Source organism: Rhinolophus hipposideros, assembly GCF_964194185.1.
Source record: "Rhinolophus hipposideros genome assembly, chromosome: 3".
Lineage (NCBI taxonomy): Eukaryota > Metazoa > Chordata > Mammalia > Chiroptera > Rhinolophidae > Rhinolophus > Rhinolophus hipposideros.
This window is the reverse complement of record NC_138049.1, coordinates 76,447,287-76,471,556: the sequence shown is the minus strand read 5'-3', so window position 1 is coordinate 76,471,556 and position 24,270 is coordinate 76,447,287. Positions and strand designations below refer to the sequence as shown.

At 35.2% G+C, this 24,270-nt stretch overlaps 1 protein-coding gene across 4 annotated transcripts in view; it reads left to right on the top strand.

Annotated features, from left to right (window-relative positions):
• Positions 1-24,270, top strand: part of FAM135A (family with sequence similarity 135 member A) — an 88,430-nt gene that overhangs the window by 6,634 nt on the left and 57,526 nt on the right. For all 4 annotated transcript variants that reach the window (XM_081044202.1, XM_081044200.1, XM_081044201.1 and 1 more), the window contains exon 3: positions 4,559-4,638. In XM_081044202.1, the coding sequence (XP_080900328.1) occupies positions 4,559-4,638 (80 nt within the window). The remainder of the gene's footprint in view (positions 1-4,558; positions 4,639-24,270) is intronic.

The following is a 24,270-nucleotide window of genomic DNA, read 5'->3' as shown; positions in this document are numbered from 1 at the left end:
AAAAGAGAGAAGACACTAATTAACAAAATCAGAAATGAAAAAGGGGAAGTTATCACGGACACCCCAGAAATACAAAGGATCATCCAAGAATACTAGGAAGGACTATATGCCACCAAATTCAATAACCTACAAGAAATGGACAAGTTCTTAGAAACAGATAGCCTTCCAAGGCTGAAACATGAAGAACTGGAAAATATAAAGAGACCCATCACCAGTAACGAAATTGAATCAGTCATCCAAAACCTTCCCAAAAGCAAACGTCCTGGACAAGATGGCTTCACTAGTGAATTCTACCAAACCTTCAAAGAGAATCTAATACCAATCCTGCTCAAAGTCTTCCAAAAAATTGAAGAAGAGACAGTACTCCCTAACCCATTTTATGAGAACAGCATTACCCTGAAACCAAAACCTGGTAAGGACAACACAAAAAAAGAAAACTACAGACCAAAATCTCTGATGAATACAGATGCAAAAATCCTAAACAAAATTCTAGCAAATCGAATACAACAATGCATTAAACAATGCATTAAACAATGTAATTAAACAATGCATTAAAAAGATTATTCATCACGATCAAGTGGGGTTCATCCCTGGGGCACAAGGATGGTTCAACATCCGCAAATCCATCAATGTGATACATCACGTAAACAAAATAAAGGACAAAAATCACATGATTATATAAATTGATGCAGAAAAAGCATTTGACAAGATACAACATCCATTTATGATTAAAACACACAATAAAATAGGTATAGAAGGAAAATACCTTAACATAGTAAAAGCCATATATGACAAGCCTTCAGCTAATCTCATAATGGTGAAAAACTGAAGCCCTTTGCTCTATGTTTAGGAAAATGACAGGGCTGTTCCCTATCACTTCTGCTTTTCAACATAGTGTTGGAAATCCTTGCCAGAGCAATCAGGCAAGAGAAAAAAATAAAAGGCATCCAAATTGGGAATGAAGAAGTTAAATTAGCACTATTTGCAGATGACATGATGCTGTATATAGAAAACCTTAAAGTCTCCACCAAAAAGTTGTTAGAAATAATCAACGGATACAGTAAAGTTTCTGGCTACAAAATCAACGTACAAAAGTCCGTTGCATTTGTATATACTAACAATGAAATCTCAGAAAAAGAAATGCAAAAAACAATTTCCTTTGCAATTGCAGCAAAAAGAATAAAATACCTAGGAATACACTTAACCAAGGATCTCAAGCACCTATATGCTGAAAACTATAAGACGTTTTTAAAAGAAATTGAAGAAGACACAAAGAAATGGAAAGACATTCCGTGCTCATGGATTGGAAGAATCAACATAGTTAAAATGGCCATATTACCCAAAGCAATATACTGATTTAAATCAATCCCCATCAAAATCCCAATGACAGTTTTTAAAGAAATGGAACAAAAAATCATCAGATTTGTTTGGAACCACAAAAGACCCTGAATAGCCAAAGCAATCTGAAGAAAAAATAACAATTACTGGAGGTATCACACTCCCTGACTTTAGCTTGTACTACAGGGCAACAATAATCAAAACAGTATGGTATTGGCAGAAAAACAGACACACAGACCAATGCAATAGAATTGAGAACCCAGAAATAAAACCACATAAATATGGACAGATAATTTTTGACAAAGAAGCTAAAAACCTACAATGGTGGAAAGACAGTCTCTTCAACAAATGGTGCTGGGAGAATTGGATAGGCACGTGCAAAAGAATGAAACTGGACTGCTGTCTGTCACCATGTACCAAAATTAATTCAAAATGGATCAAGGACTTAAGCATAAGGCCTGACACAATAAACTGCATAGAAGAAAACATAGGTACTAAACTTATGGACCTCGGGTTCAAAGAGCATTTTGTGAATTTGACTCCATAGGCAAGGGAAGTAAAAGATAAACGAATGGGACTATATTGAAACTTAAAAGCTTCTGCACAGCAAAAGAAACCATCGACAACATAAAGCGGCAACCAAGTGAATGGGAGAAGATTTTTGCAAACAGTGCCTCTGATAAGGGGCTAATATCCAAAATATACAAGGAAGTCATGAAACTCAACAACAGAAAAGCAAACAACCCAATTGAATAATGGACAGATGAGCTGAAGAGACTTTTCTCCAAAGAGGACTTACAAATGGCAAATAGACATATGAAAAAATGCTCAACATCACTAATCATCAGAGAAATGCAAATACAAACCATAATGAGATATCACCTCACCCCAGTCAGAATGGCTATCATCAATGAGACAAATAGTAACAAGTGTTAGAGAGGCTGTGGAGAAAAAGGAGCCCTCATACACTGTTGGTGGGAATGCAGACTGGTGTAGCCATTATGGAAGGCAGTGTGGAGGTTCCTCAAAAAATTATGAATAGAATTACCATTTGACCCAGCAATCCCTCTTCAGGGTATCTACCCCAAAAATCTGAAAACATTTATACATAAAGAGACGTGTGCTCCAATGTTCATTGCAGCTTTGTTTACGGTGGCCAACACATGGAAACAACCAAAATGTCCTTCGATAGATGAATGGATAAAGAAGTCGTGGTACATATATACAATGGAATACTATTCAGCAGTAAGAAAGTATGATATAGGAACATTTATGACAACATGGATGGATCTTGAGAGTATAATGCTAAGCTAAATAAGTCAGACAGAAAAAGCAGAGAACCCTATGATTCCCTGCTATGTGGTATATAAACCAAAAACAACAGAAGAACAAGACAAGCAAATGAGAAACAAAAACTCATAGACACAGACAATAGTTTAGTGGTTACCAGAGGGTAAGGGGTGTGCGGGGTGGGAGATGAGGGTAAGGGGGATCAAATATATGGTGATGGAAGGAGAACTGACTGGTTGGTGAACACACAATGGTATTTATAGATGAAGTAATACAGAATTGTACACCTGAAATCTATGTAATTTAACTAACAATTGTCACCCCAATAAATTAATTTTGAAAGGTTTTATTTTCCAATCCAGCAAGTCCTAGTCTGTATTCCCTCTAGACTCTGCGTGTAAAATGACCAGTTCTTTCTTTAGCTTATCTCTTTCTTGCAAAATCTTATTATAGTTAGCTGGGAGCAGCCAGTTGGTATTTTCAGCATTCTGCCTGGAAATTAGCTTGCTTGAGTATAAAAGTGTCTTAAGTACATTGTCTAATTTCTTCTAAGTTATTGCTGACAGTATGTTTACCAAAAGTTTTATCAGTATTTAATATTGGTTGCCATTTTTTAAGTCTTCTATAGTTTCCTCATTATTTTTCTTGCCTCTGTAATTATAACTGTTACTCTGTTCTCAAAGTCAATGACGCATATTTTAAGTTTTGTGAGATACCAATTTCTATGTTAGTTAAATATTGCCACAATAATGCAGCTAACAACAAACACAAAGCCTCAGTGGCATCACAACAATAAAAATTTATTTCTGCTCCCAAGTCTATATATCAGCTGAATGGTTCTCTGGGCTGGTTTGACTAAGCTTTAATGGGCTCACTTGTGAATTCACAGTCAAATGGTAGGTGGGCTGGGTGCTAACTGATGCAGAATGGCCTAACCTGGGTGGACTCATTTCTGTCTTATGACATCTTACCTTCCAGCTTATTCTAATAGAGGAGGCAGGTTTCCAAAGAGAGAGAAGCAAACTATATAAAGCCTTTTAAGACCTAGGGGTGGATGTAATCATCTTTGCCACATTGTACTGCCCAAAACAAGCCATAAAGCGGGCCCAGATTTATGGGGTGGTGAACCACACTCAACTTTTTAATGGGAGTAACATTGCAAGAGGTGTGAGTACAGGGATGGGCAAAAATAAACAAAACTGGAAGTATTTTAAAAAGAACCCGCCACACACTTTAATGTTCTTTGTTTTTATTAGTTTCTATGAGGCATTGGGGAATAAATAGAAGGATTTAATGATTAGTTCTATATGGAGGATAATGCTCAGACTGACAAGGCATTCAAAATAGTTTGTAGAGGTGTGGATTTGCATGATGTCTAGGATTACTTTGAAATAGTTCAGCAAAGAAAAAAGTACTGATGAATCAAATTTGGCAAAATCATTTTAATTGTTGAAAGTAGGCAGTGGAAAATACCGGTTCATTGCCCTACTTTTTGCAAATTTGGAATTCATAATAACATGAAATTTATAAGAATGCTGAAGTTTTAAATCACATTGACGTGGACAATATTAGTAATACTGAAATAAGTGTTGAAGTCGAATAGGATGACTGGTGTGAGACCCAAGATTAGTTCATTTTGATATGTTGAGTTTGAAGTGAAATGTGTAAAAGAATAAAAATTTCTTAAATTATATATATTTCTTCTGTTTTTCTTATTCATTTTTATATACACTGGTTTCCCTTTAGATTCTAGTCCATGTTAGTATTTGCTCTGTGGACCTATCTTGTTTTCCACCAATGGTAAATATTATGGGAGACTGATATAAGCAGACCAACTTTATTTTTTTAATACATATAGATATAGAGAAGTTGGGCCATTGCATATTTTAAAAATATGTTTTAAATGACTTCTTTTTCTCTTTTGCTTTAGTTTTTACCAGATTCGTGCATCTATGAAAATTCCACCAAGAGTTCCCCACAGAGTAGAAGCTAGTTTGTTTCATGCAGCAGGTAAGCCAAGGAATATTTTCAACTTTAAAAAATCTGAAGCAGTATTATACTGGTCAATAATAACTTTTCATAATTATTTTTACTTTTTTAATTACAAATATAAGATACCAAATTATAATACGTCTTACAAGAAATATGTTTGAGGTGTCAGTAAGATAGACTTGCTTATAGGTTCCTTGCCTCCCTCAGGTTTCCTATTATGGCAGATGAAAAAAACGCATGTGAAATTTTCAGGAAAAAAACAAAGTAGGGGTGGTATCAATTTTATCATGCAGAATGTAATTCAAAAAATACAATGAATGTGGGCATATAATTTGACATATGATTACAAAGGTATTTTATGATAAAGTTTCATAGTATGCCTTTTGAGAATATTTTTTTAACTACATTTTTTCCTCTGGTTAACTACTCTAATTAGAAAACAAAGAGCCAGAAGGAAATGTAAGAAGTTATGAAATAGGTATTTATAGCAGCTATGGTATTTACTCATATTCTAAGGAGAGACACTGCATTAAAGTATTTTAGCCAAAACTGGTGGCCATGACATAATCAGTGGGCTTTTTTTTTTCAGCTTTCCTGATATAATATACTCGTTTATTCTATGCCTTTAAAAAATGAAATAGTTAATGAAACATTCTAGAGAATTATTACATATGTCTAATATGAATTACCAATTGTCAAAGCATCATAAAATAATAAAATATACATAACACTAAAGCTGTGCTGAGCATAATTAAGTCCCTTTTTGAAATTGAAAACATATAGGAATTTGAAGTGTTCAGTGTTATCTTTTTAACATACTATGGATGCTAAAATGCCAGTTAATGTTAAGTTTTAATGAATTGTATATAAGGAGAGTTTATCTTCCTGAAGACTATCAAAATGCTCAGGGAGGCTTATTTATTGCTTATGACCAAAAATGTGTACATTCTTTCTTTTGAAAAGAAAAGAAAAATCTCCTTGACCTGGTGTACATTTTAAAATAGATATTTACATAATAGGTCTTTTGTATGTCTACTTTGTATGAAACACAGAGTTAAAGCAACTAATCTTACAAGACAGATATGGTACTCCCTTTTTGAACTCTGGTAAACTAAATGTCGTGTTCTATTGTGTCTCCTACAGTTGCCAACTGAAAAAACTAAAAAGACTTTTTTTTCTGTAATTCTTTTTTAATTATTTATTTTTTCAGCTCTATTAAGGAGTAATTGACAAATATAATTGTATACATTTAAAGTGTACCATGTGATTTGATATACATATACATTGTGAAATAATTACCATGATAAAGATAATTAGCACATCTATCATCTTGCATAGTTAACTCTTGTGCATGTGGTGAGAACGCATAAGATTTGCTTTTAGCAAATTTTGAGTTTACAATATTTTATTATTAACTATAGTCACCATACTGTGCATTATTTATCTTACAACTGAAAGTTAGTACCCTTTGATCTACATCTCCCACCCCTTAGCCCCTGGCAACCACCATTCTACTGTTTGTTTCAATGACATCTCCATTTTTGGTTTGTTTTGTTTCCACATTTAAATGATACCTTAAATGTCTTTCTCTGTATGACTTATTTCACTTAGCGGAATGCCCTTCAGATTCATCCATATTGTCACAAGTGTCTCCTGACACTTCCATCTTTTTTTTTCAAGGCTGAATAATATTCCATTGTGTGCATATATACCATATTTTCTTTATCCGTTCATCTACTGAGAGACACTTAGGTTATTTTCGTATCTTGGCTATTGTAAATAATGCTGCAATGAACATGGGAGTGCAGGTTTCTCTTTGAGATACTGATTCCGTGTCTTTTGAATATATACCCAGGAGTTGGGAATGCTGGATCATATGGTAGTTCTATTTTTAATTTTTTGAGGAATCTGCATACTGTTTGCATTGGGTTGCACCTGTTTATATTCCCACCCAACACTTCACAAGAGTTCCCTTTCTCCACATCTTTACCAACGCTTGGTGTCTCTTGATTTTTTTTTTTTATTCTTACAGGTGTAACGTGGTATCTCTTTGTGGTTTTGATTTGCATTTCCCTAATGAATAGTGATTTTGAGCACCTTTTCATGTACGTGTTGGCCATTTGTATGTCTCCTTGGTAAAAATGTCCATTTAGTTCCTCTGCCCATTTTTAAATCAGATTGTTTGGGGGTTTTTTGTTATTGAGTTGTTTATATATTTTGGATATTAACCCCTACGCTTCACAAATATTTTCTACCATTAGGTAGGTTGCCTTTTCATTTTGTTGATGGTTTCCTTTGCTGTGCAGAAGCTTTTTAGTTTAATGTAATCCTACTTGTTTAGTTTTGCCTTAGTTTTTGGTGTCCAATCCAAATAATCATTACCAAGATAAATGTCAAGGAGCTTTTCCCTTTGTATTTTCTTCTAAGAGTTTCATAGTTTCATGTCTTAAATTTGAGCCTTTAATCCATTTTGAGTTCATTTTTGTGACTGGTGTAAGATAGAGGCCCAGTTTCATTCTTTTGCATGAGATACCCGGTTTTCCCAGCACCATTTACACGTATTGAAGAGACTATCCTTTCCTCATTATGTGTTTTTGGTGCCTTGTCAAAGATTAGTTGACCGTATGTGTGTGGTTTTATTTCTAGGCTCTCTAATTTTATTTCGTTCGTCTATGTGCCTGTTTTCTTTTTCTCTATTTCTTTGAAAAATGCCATTGGGATTTTGATAAGAGATTGTATTGAATCCATAGATCACTTGGAGTAATACGGACTTTTTAACAATATATATTCTTCTAATCCAAAAACATGGGATATCTTTTCATTTATTTTGTGTCTTCTTCTTTCATCAGTGTCATAGTTTTCAGGTCTTTCATCTCCTTGGTTAAATTCATTCTTAATATTTTACTGTTTTTGAATTTTTGGTAAATGGGATTGCTGTCCTAATTTCTCTTTCAAGTAGTCGTTGTTAGTGTATAGAAATGCATTAATATTTGTATGTTGATTTGGTATCCTGAAACTTTACTGAATTTGTTAATTAGGTCTAACAGCTTTTTGGTGGAGTCTTTGGGGTTTTCTATATATAGGATCATGTCATCTGCAAATAGTGACAGTCTTACCTCTTCCTTTTCTATTGGAAAACTTTAATTTCTTTTTGTTGCCAATTTGCTGTGGCTAGGACCTCCAGTATTATGTTGCATAGAAATGGTGAAAGTAGGTATCCTTGTCTTTTTCTGACTTTAAAGGAACACTTTCAGCTTTTCACTGTAGAATGTGATGTTAGCTTTGGGCCTGTCATATATGGTCTTTCTTGTATTGAAGTATATTTTTTTCTATACCTAATAATTTACTGAGAGTTTTTATTGTGAAAGTATGTTGAATTTTGTGAGATGCTTTGTCTGCATCTACTGAGATGATCATATGATTTTTATCCTTCACTGTTTATGTGGTATAGCACGTATATTGATTTGCCTATGTTAAACCATCCTTGCATCCCAGGGATAAATCTCACTTGATCACAGTGTATGGTCCTTTGAAAGTGCTCTTGAATTTATTTTGTTGAGGGTTTTTTGCATCTGTGTTCATTAGGGATTATTGGCCTATAATTTTTTGTTTTTTTTGTAGTGTCTTTGTCTTTGGCTTCCGTATCGGTAATGCTAGCCCTGTAAAATGAGTTTGGAACTATATCTTTTAATCAGTTTTTTGGAAGAGTTTGAGAAGGATTGATGTTAATTATATACTTTTTTGATGGCATTCACCAGTGAAGCTATCTGCTCCTGGACTTCTATTTGTTGGGAGATTTTTGATTACTGGTTTAATCTCCTTACTCATTATTGAATCAGTAATCTGAATTCAGATTACTCAAAATCTGAATGTTATTCAGATTTTCTGTTTCTCCATGATTCAGTGACATGTTGGATTGTTTGAGATCTTTCTAGGTCATTTGTATGGCAGGAATATTATACATAATTAATACCATTTACAAAGCAATGTTATTTTGATATTATGACAAATAGTGTTTCAGAAATTACCCAAATAGTGTACCTTCTTTTTAAGTGCTTTTCCTAAGCACTGTGATTTTTATTTTTATTAGTTGTAAGTCCAGGTAGAATCATGGTTGCTACCAATTCAGTTTCTAGTTTCTGATATCAGCTGTGTATTATTAAGTAAATGTCAATGATCTGATAGTTTACTAGTGTGTAAAAAGGAAGTATCTTTTAAAAATAAATTGCTTATGACTGACACCAATCTATAAAAGAGAAGCTTAGGTTTGGAAAATAGTAGACTTCCTAATACATAATTTTAGCTTATATGTGCAAACATTTTTTTATGTGTCTATTTTTATACCATCCTTCCAGAAAAATTTTAAGAGGTTACATAGTTTTTAATTAAATTATAGCAGCTTGGATTTTTCTCTATACTTTTTAACATATACCTTACTTTTCTTTTTTTGAAATATAATTGACATACAATATTATATTAGTTTCTGATATATAACATATTGATTCAATATTTATATACATTATGAAATGGTCATTAAGATAAGTCTAGTTATTTTCTGTCACCATACAAAGTTATTACAATATTTTTGACTATATTCCACATGCTGTATTTACATACCCGACATACTTATTTTACAAGTGGAAGTTTGTACCTCTTAATCTACTTCAACTCTTTTGCCACATTTTTCGCCTCTGTCAACCCCCAGTTTGTTCTGTGTATCTCTGAGTTCGTTCCTGTTTTGTTTTGTTTGTTTTTGAGATTCCACATGTAAACATATACCATATTTCTTCTAACTTTGATTTGTACTTTTCATCTCAAGACCTTCTCTTTCCAGCACTATATTTTCTGATAATACACCTTATGTATATCTCTGGACAATTTTTAGGCAGAAGAGAAAAACAATGATGATTTTGTCTGTGAGTTGCAGTGTGGCAGGATAGATGGGGTGGGAATTAGATGGTATTATACAGCTTATCTCAACACGTTTAAATTATTTCCAGCATGAGATTGTGCTGACAGTAAGAGGTTTGAGTCAGGAAATAGCTGTCATCTGCAATGAAAGACAATGAGTATTTATAAGGCTGTCGAAAATTGATTAATAAGAATGCATTCAGAGATTTCTACATCAGAGAAGTCATTGTTAGTTCTAGGCCCCAGTTTGAAATGTTAGAGTACTATGTACAATTTCTGTTGTGTTTTTTTTTTAATTAAAATTTATTCAGGTGACAATGGTTAGTAAAATTACATAGGTTTCAAGTGTACAATTCTGTAATACATCATCTATATTGTGTTTTCACCACCCAGGGTTAGTTCTCCTTCCATCACCATATACTTGATCCCCCTTACCCTCATCTACCACCTCTTTTCCCCCTCACCCTCTGGCAACCACTAAGCTATTGTCTATGTCTATGAGTTTTTGTTTATTTATTTATTTGTCTTGTTTCTTTGTTGCTTTCAGTTTTGTATCCCACACACCAGTGAAGTCATATGGTTCTCAACTTCTTTCTGACTTATTTCACTTAGAATAATAATCTCAAGATCCATCCATGTTGTTGCAAATGGCAGTATTTCATCTTTTCTTATGGCTGAGTAGTGTTCCATTGTGTATATATACCACATCCTCCTTATCCAGTCATCTATTAAAGGACTCTTTAGTTGTTTCAATGTCTTGGACACTGTAAATGCAGCTGCAGTGAACATCAGAGCACATATATCTTTACAGATAAATGTTTTCAGATTTTTGGGGTAGATACCCAGGAGAGGGATCGCTGGGTCATATGGTAATTCTATTCTTAATTTTTTGAGGAACCCCCACACTGCCTTCCATAGCGGCTGCACCAGTCTGCATCCCATCAACAGTGTATGAGGGTTCCTTTTTCTCCACAGCCTCTCCAACACTTGTTACTATTTGTCTTGTTGATGATAGCCATTCTGACTGGGGTGAGGTGATATCTCCTTGTGGTTTTTATTTGCATTTCTCTGATGATTAGTGATGTTGAGTATCTTTTCATATGTATGTTGACCATCTGTATGTCTTTTTGGAGAAATGTCTATTCAGATCCTCTGCCTATTTTTTACTTGGATAGTTTAGTTTTGTTGTTGTTGTTGAGTTATATGAGTTCCTCATATATTTTGGATATTAGTCCCTTATCGGAGGCGTTGTTTGCAAATATCTTCTTCCACTCGGTGGGTTGCCTCTTTATTTTGTCAATGGTTTCTTTTGCTGTGCAGAAGCTTTTTAGTTTGATATAGTCACATTCATCTATTTTAGATTTTACTTCCCTTGCCTTTGAGGTCAAATTCATAAAATCCTCTTTGAACCCAAGGTCCATAAGTTTAGTACCTATGTTTTTTTCTATGAAGTTTATTGTTTCAGGTCTTATGTTTAGGTCTTTGATCCATTTTGAGTTAATTTTGGTGCATTGTGACAGACACCAGTCTAGTTTCATTGTTTTGCACATGGCTTTTCAATTCTCCCAGTACCATTTATTGAAGAGGATTTCTTTTCTCTGCTAACAGAACTAAAGGGAGAAATTGACCAGAACACAATTATAGTAGGGGACCTGAATATATCACTGACAGCTATGGATAGATCATCCAAACAGAAAATAAAGAAATATTAGCCCTAAATGACATTTTTAAAGAAATAGAATCTGTATGGAACCACAAAAGTCCCCAAATAGTGAAAGTAATACTCATAATAAAGAACAATTCTGGAAGTATCACACTCCCTAACTTCAGCTTGTACTACAGGACAACAATAATCAAAACAGTATGGTATTGGCAGAAAAACAGACACACAGACCAATGGAATAGAATTGAAAACCCAGAAATAAACCCACATAAATTTAGACAGTTATTTTTTGACAAAGGAACTATGTACAATTTCAAACAAAAGTTCAGATAACAACTCGTCATTTGTAATAGTGATAGTATTTTTAAAAAATAAAGATATATTCTTTTATTTGCTTTAATATATCCATCTATCCCTTTTCTCTGGGGAAAAAAATTTATGCAAATAATACACGTAAATAGTTAAAAGATCTAGTAGTCCAGAAAGATTTGTACGGAAAACCATAGCTCATTCTCTATTTTTTACTATTTCTCTAGTCCTAATGGTTTCTTTTCTATAGATATTTTCACTTCCTATTATGATAAATGACAATTTATCACTACTTCCTCCCTTCCTCTCCCCTACTTTTAAAAAGAGATACCATTATTCCCATATCTTTCTTTGATTATTACAGTAGCTTCAAATAATATGTTTAAGCTTCATACCCTGTTTTGGCAAATATGACAGACCTTTCATATTGTAAAATAAGGATATATGGAGTCTTTTCTCTTTATTCAAATTTTCTCTTTTCCTCCACCTCTCAGCCTGTTGAATATATCCTTTATTTTATATTTTGAGGTTGCTAACATTCATATTCTGTTTTTCAACTGTTGTTAAATCTTATGTGTTTAGTCTATGGGTTGGTTCCAAATGTTGGAAACTAGTAAACAGCATTTGTATTTTTATTGTAGCACAAGGGTTTATAAAATTGAAATGACTAACCAACATTAAAAAAAAAAAAGGATCTTTTCTTGCAAGACAAGGCAAGCCTAATTATCATTTTGGTATTGATCTGGGTCACCTGTGATGTAGAACTATAGATATATCCGGTATTTTAGAGGTTGGGGATTCAAAGATGTGGTCCTGTTGTAGTTAATAAAGTAGTGACTTGCAATGAGCTTCTGTGAACTTTTCATCTGTGAAATGTGTTGCCTGCTTTCCAAGATTAAGTAAGTGAATGTTGTTAGCAAACAGTAAAGGGCTGTATGCATGTATAATTGTTTGGTTTCTAGTGATACAAGAAAGAATGGGAAGCAGTCAAGTTTTGACTCATTTACTATAATTTGTGAACCATTTTACATTATAAAGAGCAGCAACTTAAAGTTAATTTTATGTTTTCTTATGATTTATATAATTTCTATTATGTAGCATAGTAAATAAGTACTTTGGATATCTCATGTTAATAAGTAATTTTTAAAAAAAAATTTAAATCAGTGAAACCATTTCTGAGATAACAAGTGTGAATTAGGATAACCAAGTGCAAGAAGGGGAAAAATGAAGGGAGGAAGAGACCTGCAAAAGCACCTGAATTTATAACTTGTCAAAGAAATCTAGGTACCTGGGATTGCACTTCTCTGCTTATAAAACTAGGTTAATCTGTGGAAAGTGTTTTAATTTGGACATAACTAATTTCAAGTGTTATTCTGCCCCTCACTAGTTATATGCTCTTAAGGAAATTATTCCATTTCTTTGAGCCTTTAATAATCAGTGAAATGGAAATAATCCCTGTCTCACAGTGTGTGAAAATTAAATGAGAAATTGAGTAAAGAGACCTGGTATTTTGACTAAAGAGTGCTCAGTAAATATCGGTTCCCTTTGTCCTGCTATCACTTTCTATCCTAAATTCCCCCAGATGTTAAAAAGCTGAAATAAGGTGGACTCTAGGATCATAGAACCAGCTTGATTTAAGAAGAAACAGTCCACGAAGGAGTAGACTGACAGCTATCTATTTATGCCTTTCCCTTTTTAGTTTTCAAGAATTAGCCTTACTTGTATGCAGGGTAGATGACTGATATGGTTTAACCTTTTTATGCCTCCTTTTGGGTCTTTTCTTCCCCAATAAGACAGCTATTTTCTACTAGTGTAGGAGTTCTGTGATATGTGGAAGGGTGAGCTGTACACATATGTTTGAACTAAATTATCAGTGTGACATACAAGACAAAGCACAGGCTTTGGAGCAAACAGCAGTGACATTTGCTTCCTGGGCAAATTATTTAAGTTATTAGAGCCTTGGTATCCACAAAATGCATATCATAATCTCCGTCCTATAAGATTGTCTAAAGGATTAGTAATATGTACATAAAGCACAATGCCTGGCACATAGTAGTGTTCTATAGATGGTAGCTAAAAGTAGTAGTAGTAAGACTGCTATTTTTTTTAATTGAATAAATTTGACATGTAACATATAAATTTAAGGTATACAACATATTACTTTGATACATTTAAATATTGTAATGTGATTGCCTTTGTAGTGATATTTATCACATTACATAATTATAGTACAATATTGTTGTCTATATTCATTATACTGTGCATTAGATCTCTATGGCTTATTTATTACTCGTTGCAAGTTTGTACCCTTAAACAACATCAATCTTACCCCCTGCCTCCATCTCCTGGTAACCACCAGTTTACTCTGTTTTTTAAATGACTTTGACTTTGTTAGATTCTATACAAATAAGTAGTATTATATAGTATTTGTCTTTCTCTGACGTATCTCATTTAACATAATGTGTTTGGGGTCCACCAATCTTGCTGCAAATGGCAGGAGGCTTTCTCACAGCTGAGTAATAGTCCACTGTGTAAGCTCATATACCACCCCTGTTTTTTGTTTTGTTTTGTTTTGTTTTGTTTTTTAGGCAGGGTGCAGCTCACAGTGGCCCATGCAGGGATCAAACCGGCAACCTTGGTGTTATCAGTACCATCCATGTTCTAACCAATTGAGCTAACTGGCCACACCGCACCCCACCCTTTTTTTTTTTTAATTCATTCATTTGTAGATGGATATTTAGTTTGTTTCCATATCTTGGGTGTTGTGAATAATGATGCAATAGACATGAGAGCACATATATCTCTTCAAAATCCTGTTTTCATTTCCTTTGGTTATATATCCAGAAGTGGAACTTCTGGATTGTATGGTAAATCTATTTTTAATTTTTGAGGAACCTTCGTATTGTTTTCCATTGTGGTTGGACCAATTTACATTCCCACCAACAGTGTATAAGATTTCCCTTTTCACTACGTCCTCATCAGCACCTGTTGTCTCTTGTCTTCTTGAAACGTAGCTATTCTAACAGGTAGCTGTTCTAACAGGTAGCTGTTCTAACAGGTACTGAAGTGATATCTCATTGTGGTTTTGATTTGCATTTCCTTGATGAATAGTGGTTTTGAGCATCTTTTCATGTGCCTGTTGGCCATTTTAAAGTCCTCTTTGGAAAAATTTAGTTCTGATGCAAGACTTGCTATTTGTGAGGAGAAAGTCAGATAAATTTCACAAAAATTCAAACAATAATGTGTGGGGAAAGTCTTATTACTAAAATAAATATGTTTTCCACTTTGATAGAAGATTCACAATTAGGTAAGCATTTGGACTAATAAGAAATCAGCCCTTGTTGAACAACAAAAAAAATGTCTAGTTATTTGTATTTGACCAGGGTTTTTCTAAGGTCATCTGTTCTGGATAAAATTCTTATATGCATTTCATTCTTCCTACTTACCACCATCTACTGCTTTTATACAGGTGAGAGCAGTTTAAAAAATTCATATCAAGTAGAAAGTAAGACTGGAAATAAGGGCTAGTTATCAAATAAGAAAGGGTTGTCCCTGTTGCTTTGCCTTGGCAGTGGTTAATTGGCCACTTGTAATAAAGCTTTAAATATTTCGTAGTGCTACTGGAAGAACTATCTTTCTCCCCTGTGAGTTGTCTTCTTAAGCTTTGCCCAGCCCTCAGCTTTTCAGGGCCTTCTTTTGAGAACTACTGAAATGTGATAGTTTTGCTGACTTATTAAGATTTTTCATGATTTGACTCTGTACTACATATCTAAATTTAATTCTCACCATTCTGGAGCATTTTATGGAACCACTTCCAGTTTCTCCAATTTGATGGGTTCTAATTTACCTTATTTATTCATGTTCTCCCTTCCTCATTATTTCCTCTGTTATGCCATAGATAACTCCCAAAGGTAGTTAGAAGTTTCCTCTGCTTTGTTGTAATAGCACTTTCTGTATACCTCTTTCAGCTCTTACCATCTTATAATTTTTTTCCTCAGAAATGGAATTCTAATACAATCAAATATCAAGAATCAGTAAAGTAGAATGCTTTTTAAAAATGAAGAAAGTTTAAAGAAATACATAGGCAGAGACAATTCATATTGTATCACTAATCCATTACTGTTATCAGTAACTGAATAATCTCAACAACTGTGAATGAAAAAATTCTCCATAAAGTTAGATCCTTCAATAAACTTTGCATAGATAATGAAACTAGAGTCCATTTGGCATTACAAGCCTCCATTGTTTACCATTCAACACCTTCCTTTTGTCATTGCCATTAATTGTGTGCTTACCTGGATTAGGAGATAATGATAATTACATTGCCATTTGCTCTGGCCTCCTGAAATAGGGAGTTAAGAGATTATCACATTCTATTTCAATTATTTGCTTATATGTTTCTATTCAAACTAGATTATGAACTCTGAAAACAAGGGCAGTCAGTGTTCTTATTTATGTTCATATCTCATAGTTCCTGGTATTTTTAGAGGTTTAACAAATTATGGTCGAATGAATGCTTACTTGTTCACAAAATAAAGAAGAGATACCAATGCTAGCTGTTTAACCAAACCAAATGCAGAAAGGTAATGATAGGAATAAAATATAAATTATCATGACTTAATGTGAGTATTTGTAGGCCTCTATCACAAGTCACTGAAGGCGTAGATCTGATGTTTGGGTTAGCAGATAACTGAGAGGCAAAGTGAAAATAGAATCATTTCATCAAGAAAATAGAGCACTAAATTAAGAAGTTAGATGAAAGCTCATTTGTTCAATAAATATTTGCTAAGTGCCTATTATGTGTAAGACGTAGTGCTCACTCCTAAATTAAAGCAATGAAAAAGATGTACTTGGTTCCTAACCTCGTGAATAGAGAGAGGTTTTCTAGTAAATATTTAAAAAGCAGAGAGGGTTTCAGATTCAAGACCAAAAATGAGTATACATATATGTTCGGGTCTTCTTGATTCTAGTACTCGTTGGTAATAGCAATGTAGAAGCACAAAAAGGAGTAACAGGAAAATATTTCAATAAGTTTTGAAGGACAGAAAACAAGTGGGAGCTGAACTGCCTTGTGGAAGATCTCCCAGGAATTGCAGGCAGGTACATACAGCACATGAAGGCAGTGACACGGGGGCCTGAAAACGGATAAATTACAGGGTCGTGACTGGGTCAGTTGTGACAGTTGTGCCTCCAGACCCAAGTGCAGGATGGCAGGAAGGTTGCGATTCATTTTATGACAAAAACCTCAGGGTTTTTCTCTAACTAAATTGCCATGGAGTGGTAATACTCCAGAGTAAAGCACTCTTTTTTTTTCTTTTCCCTTTTTTTGGTGGTAAAAAACACATAACATGAGATCTACCCTTTTAACAAATTTAAGTATACAGTACAGTGTTGTTAACCATATGCACATTGTTACACAGTAGTTCACTAGGACTTTTTCACCGTTCATGACTGAAACCCTATACCATTGATAGAAACTCTTCATCCCCCTCTCTCAGCCCCCAGCAACCATCATTTTACTTTCTGCATCCATGAGTTTAATTTCATTTATATGATAAGTCTCATATAAGTAGAATCATGCAGTATTTGGCTTCTTTCACTTAGCACAAGTCCCCACGGTTCATCCATGTTGTAGTCTATGACTGAATTTCATTCTTTTTTTTAAAACTGAAAATATTCCCTTGTATACCTCATTTTCTTTATCCGTTCATCGATAAGGGACATTTAGGTTTTTTTCCACCTCTTGGCAACTGTGAGTAATGCTGCAACGAACATGGGAATTCATATATGTCTTTGAGACCCAGTTTTCAATTCTTTTGGATAAATACCCAGAAGTGAGATTGTTGGATCATATAGTAGTTCTATTTTTAGTTTTTTGAGGAACCTCCATACTGTTTTTCATAGCAGCTATACACCATTTTACATTCCCATCAACAATGTACATGGGTTCCATTTTCATGAAGTAAGAATCGTATGAGAGATAGGCCTTGCCTTCAGGAAGTTTCTGTTCTTTCCTCCTGAAATGCTATTTCTTTTCATTTTTATTTGACTAACTCTTTTTCATGGTATCTCATGTCAACTGCTATATTAGCAACAAAGCCTTTCCCGACTCCACAGACAAGATTCACCCTCATACTGAAAAATGCCATAGCATTATTCTGTCCTTCTCTGTAGCACTTAGTGCAGATGTAAGTTACAGAATTAGATTAGGGCAGGGAAAGTGGGGTTTTTTGTTTGGTTTGGTTTGGTCTGGTCTCATATTAAACTTAGAACAATGTGTGGCTCAGAGTAACTGTACAATAAATATTTAAAATTTTATTGTGAAATGTATCATACATTTTTTGAAGATCACATAAAACATTATTAAGTAAACACCCAAATACCCAACCCTTCATTTAAGGACTAGAACATTACTAGTACTGTAAAATGTCTCCTGTATACCCCTCCTGACTTTTGTGTTCACTTTTGTGCTTTCTTTATAGTTTTGTCACCTATGACTGTATCCCAAGGAAATATCTCTTTGAGTTTGGAAAAACTGTAGCAAACAAAAATCCAGTTGTGTAAGAAAGCTGCAGTATCACTATTAGTAAAAGACAGCTCCCAGAAGAAAAGCTGAACAAAGTGTCTGGGTTATTGTGTGCTTCTGTATACTTGAGAGATTTTAAGACCTGCCCCCCCTTTGGGGAAGTTAGTAAACAGGGTCAAGAATGAATTGTTTGAAACTTAGAGGGCAGCACATTCAGGGCTTCTGGCAAGGTTGTAATGTGATGAAATACTGAATATCCAACATAGGCTGTTTTGCAGCTAAACTTACCTAAATTCAACTTTTTTTTTTTTTCACCTTTCAGGAATAGGTCAAAGCAGAAAAGTTCTGTAGGTGAAGAGACTGCCCTCATATGATCTAGGCAATAGAACAGAAACTTCATCAGTGTACTGTCAAGCAAATCTACTGCTGAAAAGAGTCTGGCCAAGCTTTTAATCTATCCTCAGGTTAAAAAATATTACCATGGCAGCAAAGATCTTTGAGATGGCAGACCTCAACCTACCTATCTGTTGAGGCAAACCAAGTCAACCTTTATCAGTCACCTTCCGTATCTAAGGCAGAGGATCCCTTAGGAATTTTGCTTCACCATCTTCCTAGGGCTTCCCTTTGCCTCTCTTCTGCATTGGATCTCTTATTTCCTCCTATTTTTCCTCTTTCTTGATTTACTGTGTCATTTTGGTGGAGTCTATTATGCAATATCTTTTGAGAAAAGTGGCATAGGAAATATTTTGAAACCTCTACTGTCTAAAAATGTCTTTATTCTACTTTTACTTGTTTGAAAGTTTACCTAAGTATAGAATTCTAAGTTGGAACTGTTTTTTCCTTCAGAATTTTGAAAATATTGCTCCATTGTTTTTTGGTTTGCATCATTGCTGTTAGGACTTCCAAAGCCATTTCGATTGCTAATCCTGTATATGTGGCCCTTTTTCCCCCCTTTCAAAAATCTTGTACAATCTTCTTTTTGGTTCTGGTGTTCTGATGGTATGTAGTGATATAATTCAGGTCTCTGAGTACTCATTGGGCCTCTTTAATCTGGAAACTTACGTCCTTTAGTCCTAGGAAGTTTTCTTATTTTGTTCATGATTTTCTCCCATCTTTTTTCTCAGTTCTTTTTGAAACTTCTGTTATTTAGGTGGTGGATCGTCTTCAATAGTTTTCTTAATTTTCAGTTTTTTTCTTAACATTTTTCCGTTTGTTTGCTCTACTTACTGAGTTTTTTCTTCAACTTTAACCCCTTTTTATGTATTTCTCTTCCTATTTTCACCCTCTCCCTCTTTCTCTGTTCTCTCTTCTCTCCTCCTCCCCCCCATTATCTCTTTTTCTTATCTACAAGTTTTCTTTTTCTTCTTTATTTTGGTCTCTAAATTGCGTGTTAGAAACTTTCATCAGACGTTTGATTGTCCTCAATTATCTATACTTGACTGAAAGGAGAGCTGATTGGAAATTTCTAAGAGCATACATGGGACTTGTATCTTTGATCTTCACATTAGGATGATGTTGGTGAGCCATTTGCGAAGGAATCTTTAAAGTCAGTACCTATAGAGCTTATCTATTATAACAGATCTACATAATAGATCTATTACAGATTTTTTGGGTTGGTCAGATTTTTCATGTCAAGAACTGTGAAGAACCTGAGATTTTACCCTACCTATTATTGAAAAAATTCTCCATGTTTTCTCACATTTCTGTACATCTTGTGAGCAGAGTCACTGAAAGATCTGTTCCAGGCTTTTAAAGGATGTTTCTATAGCAAACAGCTTTACAAGATATAGATAGTGTATCTAGAGCAGAAGGATGATTTGTTTACTGTTCAATATAATACAGGTAATGTCTCTCTCCAGTTTAAAGTTTAGACAGGTTTTCTTGTAACCCCTTATAAAAGACTGAAGTTTTCTAAACTTAGAGATACCCAACTGTCATAAAAACCCCCACTGTGTGCATAACATCCACCTGGGCCTGCCTCCGTGTCACTCCCATGGGACGTTGGGGAGTAAGGACGAGGGGCACTGATGTAAACATGAAGCTCCTGCTGCTTGTTATGCTATAAGTAATAATGTCCTTTGTCTCTGACCTGGGAGTCTTACATCTTCTCCCAGCATTCATGAAACTGATAGGCTAGCTTTTTAGATTGCATGTAGGATAAAATCTTAGGCTCTTTATAGTTCTTGAGAAGCCTGAGAAGATTCATATCTATTTCCTTCCTGGAGAGTAAGAATCTAACTGCCAGCCTTCTAGTAGCCCAGTAGAGGAAGAGCTCTTCGAGTCTCTGCGTTCAGTATTCAGTATGCCTATGCTCATATACTCATGCTCTCAGTTTTGCCAGGTGACTTTCAGTTTAGGGGGCCTCTGTTTTATTCTCTCCAGGGAATAAACCTCTTGAACTCTACTAGGGTGAAGGAAGGCAGCTACTAATGACACGTAGTAGGGGGAAGGTACATAGAAATCTGTTCTGATCTTTGCTGATAGGCTACCTTCTCAAGCATTGCCTGACTTTTCTGCTTAAAATTGCTGCCTTTCTCACCCTCTATTCTCTCTTTATTTTTTTCCATAGCACTATCATCTTCAGACATACTGTATCATTTACTTATTATTTTTATTCTCTGTTGCCCCTCCCCTTAGGATGTAAGCTTCATGAGGTCAGAGATGTGTTTTTTTTTCCTGTGTGTCCCCAACACCTAAAAATGCCTAGCATGTAGTAGGTGTTCAATAAGTATCTGTTGGTTGGGTGAGTGAATGACTGACTAGGAGGAACATGAGTGAATGAATAACTAGGAGGAACTTGCACATCTTTTATCTGTTGCTCCTGGTTTGAGAATAAAAGAAGTTTATTATCTGTAAGTCATTGGTACATCTTTTTTAAAGCTTTAAGTATTGATGTTAATTAAGAGTATAGGTAACTTTCAGAGGTAGCTAATGATTGTCATTCCAAAGCAATTTAGAATGACTTATTTTGTACACAGTTTCTTATCCCATTAAATCATCCATTTTAGGTCATTCCTAACAACAGTGTTCTTTTTTTATGTTTGAGCATTTCTAGCACTTTCACTCAATAAATATTGGATATACTTTGTTGGTAGAGCCAATGGGGTTTGCTGAAGAATTGGATGTGGGCCATAGAGAACAGAAAAATTAATAAAGATCACAGGGCTAGTAAGTGACAGAATTTAAATCCAGCTGGTCTGGCTCCAGAATCTATTCTTAACTACTATGCTATGCTTCTTCGATAAGTAAAAAATAATAAAAATGACTAAAAAGAGGTTGCCCGTGAGTTAGGAGTAAAACCAGAAAAAAATGTGATGTCTGAGAAGCCAAATTAAAGAAGTGTTTCAAGAATAAGAGAATCTGTAACTGTGTGAGATGCTGATTATAAGCCAAGTAAGATGAGATCTAGGAACCCATTGTATTTATCGAAGAAGTTATTAATGGTCTTGATAAGAGCAGTTTCATGCGCCAAAGACCAGTCAAAGTGTGAATTAATTATTGTTGTGTATGAATTTACCCCCAAACTTAGTTTAAAACAACAAACATTATCTCACAGTTTCTTTGGGTCTGGAATCCAGAAGTTGTTTAGCTGCTTACCTCTGGCGTAAGGTTTCCTAAGAGGCTACAGTCTATTACTTCTGCTGTATTCACATAAATCATACAATTACTTCTGCTATATTTACACAGATCAACCCTGGGGCTTTGTGGGAGGAATTAGACAAGGATGTGAATACCAGGAGGTGAGAATCATTGGGGACCATCCTGGAGCCTGGCTGGCACGACACTGGCCAGAGAGAGAATGAGAGATGAATTAGAGACATTAAATACCAAAGAATCTTTTGAGGAGTTTGCCAGAAAGGGGAGCAGAACAAATAGTGATTTTTGTTCAGGCGTATCTGCAAATAGATAAGCATCAGTAAGGAACGAAGAAGCTCCAGGCCCAGTAGTAATAGGAATGGAGAAGAGGCGACAGCCCTGACTGCAGAGAGCTGCTCTAGCACCATCCTCAGGGAAGAGCAACAGAGAAACTCACTTTTTGAAGCAGCAGATTCAAAGTTCACATTATCTGGGTGCTTTAAAAAAATCTGCTGTCCATTGAGGAAAATTCCTTCCCCTTCTCTGAAGGGGTTCTCTGAAATGCACAATTGAGTTTCTGATCTACTTGGTTTCACACCATAGATGGATAGATATAGACATGTAAGATGTATCTTAAGATATATACACATATATCTTAAACTTACAGAAAACTTATCTTACAGAAAAGTTGTTTAAGTGTTGTTTAAGTGTAAGACAGAACTTTTTTCCTGAATTATGTAAGAATAACCATTTAAGGGTAATTTGCTGACATAATTCTCCATCATCCCCATATATTTCAGAATGTATTTCCTCTAAATAAGAATAGTCTCCTACATAACCCCAATAAAATCATCAGAATCAATAAATTAAGTTATACATTACCACCATCTTATCCTCAGACACATTCAAGTTTTGCTAGTCATCCCAATAAAGTCCATCATGGCAAAATGATCCAGTATGGAATCATGCATTGCAATTAGTTATGTCTGTTTCATCTCCTTTATTCTGGAACAGTTCCTCAGTCTTTCGTTGACTTTCATGACCCTGACACTTTTGAAGACTATAATCCTGTTAGTTTGTTGAATGTCCTTCAATTTGCATTGGTCGGAAATATCCTCATGATTAGATTCAGGTTATGTACCTTTGTCAGGAATATCTCAGAAGGTGATGCTATGTTCTTATGATACTCTCTTAGGTGGCACATGATTTCTACATGTCCCATTACTGAGGATGTTAACTTGGATCATTTGATTCAGCCAGACTTCACTGTAAAGTTACTCTTTTTCCCTTTTAATTAATAAGTATCCTTTTCTTTGTCAAACTACTGATTTATTCATTTATTTATATCATTATGGGTTTCTGTATTATTTAATGGATGTTAATCCATTACTAGCATAATTTATTTTGATCTCAGTTCATCCCAGATATGATCAAGGGTCGGCTCTTCAAGCTAGCTTTTATGTGCTTTTGATGTGTCACCTCATTCTTTTAGCACTTCCTTCCTGTCTGGTATGAAAGCTGGCCCAGACTTTTCTTGTCCTATCTGTGCCCCAGCTCCAGAGTCACCCATTTCTCCAAAGACTTGGTTCCTTTTAGGGGAGAATAGTATTCAAAACCAATATTTGGGACTATGCTGCTCCTAAGCCCTTTGAATGGACAGAGCTAGGGAATAAATATATGTACACACGTATATCTTTGCACATGCATACACAAATTTAGCATCTGTCTTTACCTAAATATATAGTGAAAACCATGAGTTCACATCAGTATCTAATTTTAATCTAGTACAATTGGCTTCATTCTATATTAGTACCTCCTTTCTGTATGTGTACATTCTTTCTCAGACAATAAGAAACTTGACTCTCATTATCCTTAATGTATTTTCTTATTTGATCAATTCCTTATATGTGCCAGTCTCTTGTCACTGCACCCTCTCCCTCAAGGGCTCCTTGGGCTTCAGCACTTCATGCCAGGTCACTCCCTGATGTGGACACCCTCCTCACCGCACTTAGACTTGCTGAGTCCTTGTGCCAGGAGTTCTTCTGAAAGGAGGTTCTCTTCACTTTACTTTGGCTCCATTAAAATATATCAGGCTGCCCCTGCCCACACTCGCCCTCTTTCCCATATGGAAGTTTTTGCCATCTCTTTTGGATTCCTACATGGTGAACAAGGCTGCCCTTCTGTGAGGACACTCTCCTCTTGTAGTTTGGGCTCCAAACCCCCAGCCTCAGGTACCTTCCCATGCAGTTGCCCTATTCACCCTGCCCAGGTTCTGATAATGCACTCCATGCTGCCTTCCTCACCAGGCACAGACTCAGCCATCAGACCATCACCCCATGTGGACAGACCACCCTCTTACTGCAGTTGGACTCTGATGTCCCACTCTAGGTTTCTGCCCTACAGAGATGGCCCCCTTGCTTTGTGTCTAGCTTAAACATCTCCAGTTTCTTTCAGTATTTTACATCATGTTGTTTCTGGATGATAGAGTAATAAATCAGCAGATGGGCTGTTCAAACGACCTACCACCAACAACCTGGAGGCAGAGCACATTTTTTAAGTTAAGGACATGGTCTTCCATTAGACTGCTCTCACTTCAGACACCAGCTGCAAGTTCAGTGGTCCACAAACTACCCTTCCTTCTGACCAGCTGGCTACATATTTGGGG